The sequence below is a fragment of the Ptychodera flava genome, chromosome 16 (assembly GCF_041260155.1).
Source record: "Ptychodera flava strain L36383 chromosome 16, AS_Pfla_20210202, whole genome shotgun sequence".
Taxonomy (NCBI): domain Eukaryota; kingdom Metazoa; phylum Hemichordata; class Enteropneusta; family Ptychoderidae; genus Ptychodera; species Ptychodera flava.
Genome location: NC_091943.1, coordinates 17,803,715 through 17,809,714, shown reverse-complemented (window position 1 = coordinate 17,809,714; position 6,000 = coordinate 17,803,715). Strand labels below are relative to the sequence as shown.

General features: G+C 41.5%; 1 protein-coding gene across 4 annotated transcripts in view; it reads left to right on the top strand.

The window, feature by feature from the left end:
- The first annotated feature begins 2,448 nt into the window (after positions 1-2,448).
- LOC139114169 (uncharacterized) overlaps positions 2,449-6,000 on the top strand; it is a 52,688-nt gene continuing 49,136 nt past the window's right edge. For 3 of the 4 annotated variants that reach the window (XM_070675746.1, XM_070675743.1, XM_070675744.1), the window contains exon 1: positions 2,482-3,007. In XM_070675746.1, the coding sequence (XP_070531847.1) occupies positions 2,873-3,007 (135 nt within the window). In that variant the 5' untranslated portion in view covers positions 2,482-2,872. Of the gene's footprint in view, positions 3,008-6,000 lie in introns of all 4 variants that reach the window. The other variant, XM_070675745.1, reaches the window with a different exon arrangement.

Genomic DNA, 6,000 nt, shown 5'->3' with positions numbered 1-6,000 from the left:
ATTTGTTTGTTAGTTACTTGTTATTTTGTTATTACTCATGTCTGTTTTTGTTTGATTTGTGGCTGTTTATTTGTTCTATTTCGTTTGTTTGGTTTTGGTTGTTTTGTTTATGTTTGTTTGTTGTTTGTTTGCATGGTTCTGTTTTTTGTTTTTGTTTGTTTGTTTGTTTATTTATCCTGGCTTGACTGTGCTCATAAGTGTAGAGACTGTGTTGACAAGGCAAATTGTTGACAAATTGGCATTCCTATTGGGAATGTAAAAGGCTACGAGGTTCGCTATAGAACTTTTCGTCATTGTGAGACATCGGATATTGCTGCCAGAAATTCAGAAAAAAGTTCAGTATTGCTGTACGTCCAAGTCGAGTTAACATTTGCAGTCACCTATTTAAATGTTTTAAAATGTATTTTCGTCTTTCTTGCATGTAGTTTCCAAGAGTGTAAATTTTCGCACAAATATTTACTTTTGCATATTAATGAGAGAACAATGACGTCATTCACAAAAAGCCCTATCGAAATGCATTTTATTTGGCACAGGGGAGGGTTGCTTGTCTTTTTATCAAGAAGGGGAGGATCAGTTCTTTTAGTATTCAGTTTTTTAAAAGCACCCCCCCCCCAACCGTTAATTCTTTCCAGTCCCTAATTGACCATGAACCTGATCGTGGTAAAATCAAGGATATCCCGAAAATATCCGATGAATGGTCAAAAATTTGACATAGTCGGGGGTAGCTGAATTCAGAGAATTTTGTTTTCTATGAAAGTGCTACATGGGCCATGATGTCGCTTTTACAAAAACGGAGTGGGCGACGTTTTCGTGAAATCCTTGATAACTTCACGTCACGGTGTACCCGGTAAACCTTTGAACGGTCCCCTGGAAACAAACAATGTTGATGATCTTGACCTTCCCATGTTGTCATTGACAACTCAATGGGCGGAAGCACCTTTAGTGATAACCAGCAGCACTGGCCGAGAATTCTTTGAATCGTGCGGAATTTGATTAGAACGCATAAAATGACCAAACCAATCGGTTTTATCTTTGAGTATTCACAGGGCATTGACCTAAGATTAAGAACGCTCTGACCTCTGAACTGTGAAAGGTAACGAGAAAACAGTTGTGAACCGTGACCTCTTCATCGCGTATGTTATTTCTAATCCTGATCTGAATTCATCTTGCTCGCGAAAAGCGAAGAGAAGCGACATGACCTCGAATAATTTGTGACTGCATTAGCTGATATTTTGAAGAACGGGCAGGTGGGCAGACAGGTGGGCAGACAGACAGGTGGACAGACAGACAGACAGGTGGCAGATATCTAGACAGGGAGGCCTAAAAAGTTGTTCATGTTATCAAAGGAGAATGGAGATAGGAGAACGCGTTTCAAATCTCAGAAGTATTGAAACCGTACTTTGAAAGCACAGGCGCTCCTTAGCTGGGTAGTCTGCTAAGTAGATCGATTTTCGGATCGATCTGTTGATCCCGTAGACGATATGCCCGCCACTGCAACCTAAATACTCACAATCGCGTGTTTTTCAGTGATTCTGTTGCACACCTTGTGAGTATTTAGGTGGCAGTGGCGGGCATATCGACTACCGGATCAATAGATCGATCCGAAAATCGATCTACTTAGCAGACTACCCAGCTAAGGAGCGCCTGTGTTTGAAAGATCTGGCCGTGTGTGGGAACTCCGCTAAACTGAGAATCAGAGACAGCTGAGCAACGACTGAACTTTCAATCTGTGTCAACCGTAAACAGGATGCGTTTTGTTGTCTTTGTAGAAATTCAATTTTACTGATGCATCTCGCACAATACAAAACACGGCTTTATTCAGTTCTTGTGCACCAGAGCCGTTCAAAAGAATTACAGACTTTTTGAAGATGAGTAACAATAAACGGAAGAGGAGAAGGTGCTTTCGAGAAAAGAAAGAAAAGGACACAGAATTGAAATCGCAGACTTTGGTCGTGGCAATATATGAGAATTATACCGACTTCACGGTCGGCTTACGTAATTCTCCACACACGTCAGCGATATTGTGCTTTATCGCCTTGTCGGCAAAACGATATCAGCGTTATGCGGCAATAAAATATGTGCGACTTGACTAACATAGTGTTGGTGTCAAAAAACATCATTACTTAGCTCGCGGGCATAGGCAGATCCGTCAACAAAGAGTATTTTTGAGCAAAAGAGATACCCGTCACGGGATACTTACTGTGCATCGTCAATATTGGTCAATGTGATCGGTCGTTCATGCAGTTGTTTTCAAAATGGCGCCATATTTTGCTGTCGTTTGTCAGCAGTTTATATCGTTAATCATGTTTGTAATGGGCTAAGAGGCAAGCAAGGTTATCAGATAGCATTCACAGCAGGCGAAAAACAACTGACCCAACTCGTGAACAATAAATGTCCGCTGTGCTGGAGCCCTCGTCCCGAAACAGTTACAAGTCAGTGGGCTCGTCCATTTCGTATCGAGCACTGGCTACAAACTCTCGAGGGCCGTTTTATCTCTGAAGACGACATGGATAAATTTCTCAAATGTAATTATAAGTGGACTACTATCTGTCGACACACTGTTTCCCTCTTTTAGTTGATTTACATTAACAACTTCTCATACATAGCCTTACACTCCCCATTTGGGAGTAGAAAATGGAATGACCCAAAACTTGTTTTAAATCAAAAGCCCCCTTCAAGTGGCTCGACCAGAGATCGCAACACAGATTCCAGTTCGGTTGGACGAGTCTCCGGCCCGGACCTAATTCATCGTATCTGATGTAAAAAGAAATCTCGCAGGGGAAAGAGGAAGCTCGCAGGAGACATCCACACGACGTTTCCAACCGTCGTTGTCGTAGCTTTTTTTCTACAATTGCCACTACTACAGAGGAAAATGAAAACTCTTTTGGCACTTTTCGTGGTGTCCAGCATCACTTCGGCGTTTGCCAGACCGTCAATCCGGGGACTTAAAACCAACAATTGCCTGGTCGATGAAATTCAAGTTCAGGAGAACTTCAATGTTGAGCAGGTATGATTCATTGAGACCTTTTCACTTCAGTAAATCTGGCATTTTTGTCGAGATTATCAAACTTGTGCTGCCGCGGTATGCTAATCATAAAACACTTCGGCGCTCAGGTGAACTTTTGTTGCTTATCTTTTCACCTACAATAAATACTTAAGACCGAGTAAAGCACAAGTAGGTTGTTATTTTATCAGATTATGAAGGATTGCCTATAAATATCAGTGCGTACTCTCAAGGTCATGTTAAAGCACTTGCAAAGGGTATCGCATGTTGTGATGTATGGCTTCAATTTATGTATGGTTTCTATTGTCCGTGCTGGTGACCATGAATATTTCCACCTGTAAAAAAGTGGGTCTGACCCTCTTTCTAGTAAAACTTGATACGCCCGTCCCGATTCCCCCTAACAAATCAACTGTCATATCTCTCCTAAAATGATGCTATATTTGTTGAGGAGAAAGTGCTTTGGAGACGATATTTCGAAACGTGTAGGCACTTCAGGAAGTTCCCGCTTCTCCGCATGCCATCGAACCTCTTGGAGGTTTAAAGAGTCCACCGTATGGAAGAAGGGGGTTACACGCTGCCGGGGTCTGTCGTACTACTCAACAGTCGGCACCTGGACATCTAAAGGCCGCCACCGATCTTATTTGTTGACGCTCAGATTAAAGAAGGTCACGTGACTTTCGCCGGAGAAAACTTTTCCCCTATTGTGTATTTCGTCGTCCTTGGGATTTGCGATGCCTCTTGGAAAGTTCACATTCAATACTTTTTTCTATGAAAGTTGTGAGATATCATAAAAACAAGTGTGTCTCACATTTGGTCACTGCAAATCGTAGAATTCAGCACACACACATCGAAAACTGATTTCGGGACATTGCTGATTTCTCTTCGAAGCATCGCTAGTATAGGCCCTATCTCAAACTATTAAGTCATCATAATGACATAGTCCCCGCCGGGTCATCAGTTCGCGGGTACTGTTGATCCCTGTTTGGATTATAACAGTTCTTGTCTATAAGCTGGTAAATTGACGATGTGGAATTGATTACAATATAAAAACCGGGAGTCATTTAAAATTGGCCGTAGCTTAACAGCTAAGACCATGCATATAGTTTGAAAGCATGAAATCATCACACAATGTTCATATACTGGTGGCATGTTTGCATTTTTGTTACTGATATGGAGGCACTTAAAATTGTTTAGCGCTGTCTGGCCTGTGTATGGCCGCAGCGCAAAATTACAATGATGTGTCATACTGCATTGATTGATTTTGTAACACAAACTGACATGCACGCATACATTATGACAAAATGGCCGCCTAGCAGCCATATTGGAAAGTGTTGCTACACAAATTACCATCCATATGTGTGTCACAGTTCATTGTCGTTCTACCAACTCTAAAATGTCTGTGTAATGCTTAGGACATGGAAACACATTTAGTAACAGGTTGAAAGAGTCTGGTCAGCGCATGTCAGAGAAACAGGTCCGGACGAACGGAGCTCAATCTATAAGTCCCCCCCCCCCCCCAATGGCGAAGGGAACTTGCGGCGGTGACGGGGGCGGTGAGGATAGGATGAACTATAAACCGCCACGGTGTGTTCATTTTGACTGCTAACTATATACCAATCCTATTTTCTTCACAATTCTAAGGGTTATAGACATAAATAGTGTTTGAAGGTCAAATTCCAATACATTAAAATTCACTTGTCTAAATGTCAAGTGTTATGATGTCAGGTGTGATGTCAGGGTGGTTAGGTGTGATCATACGATACACCATAGACAGTAGAGGGGGAAGACCCCTCTACTGTCTATGGATACACAAATACAAGGTGTGAAACTTTACATGAATCTCATGTAATCTGGAACGTGTTGGTAATAACTATGGGTCTATAGTAAAACCACTTGAGGCAATACTTCATGTTTTCATTTCCCAACGCCAACTACTATACGTCCATCTGGACTGATATAACCAATCTTGCTGAGCGCAAACATCGTCTCAATTTGCGTCCTTTCGGCAAAGGGTTAAAGGTCAGAGAGTAATTTCCGCTCACCTCTATGATGTGTTATCGAAGCGATCTTATCTGAAGTCAACAATGCACTGTAATGAGTCACGCCATGGGGGTAATGGTCTTACCACATAATCTGTTTTCCGAAGAAAAATGTGATATTTCCGTGAGAAGTTCTAGCATTGATAAGAATGGTACTAGAAGGTGAAGGTTTTGTAATACTCTGGGTCAGCAAAAACAAGTCAAGTGAGAGAGAGAGAGAGAGAGAGAGAGAGAGAGAGAGCTAGTCAAAGTTAGTACACTGTAGTATTATCGCCTACGCTAGATAGATGCATTCACATGCCAGAATAGATAGAGACTACATACGTACATTCATACATACATACATACATACATACATACATACATACATACATACATACATACATACGCATGTTTATGTAAAGGATAGCAACAATGGCATTCCCATGCATGCCCTCGTTGTTCCTCAGCTCTGCTGACATAGTTTTTGGAACCATTCTTATCTCGTGAGGCTCTAAATCACGAGCGTGCAATAAAATATCACAACTTAGAGGTATGATGGTTTAAAAATAGCTCTGATCAAAGAAACAGGTCAACTTGAAGTGACCGCAAAGACAATAGCAAAGCCAGTAAGTAGAATAGGGGTCATTCAGGTCACGGTGTCACCGTATCACTAGGGCGTATATTGCTTGTAGTTTGGGCTTAATAATGTAAACATGTTTATGATTAAGATATTTTTTTAACTTCTCTCTTCCCTGAACAAAGTACACCTATAGCCACAACATATATAAGTTGAACGTTTCGATTTCGGACGTGAAGGTGGGAAAATGCGATGAACAGAAGATGTTTTTCAACCTTGAAAGAGTGCAATCTCAATGTCACCGACCGAACGTCGACCATGAACTTGCTTACTTGCTCGCTCCCTATAGTTCAGTCTAACACTCACAATGGAAGCTGAACTCCATAAACCGCAGCAAC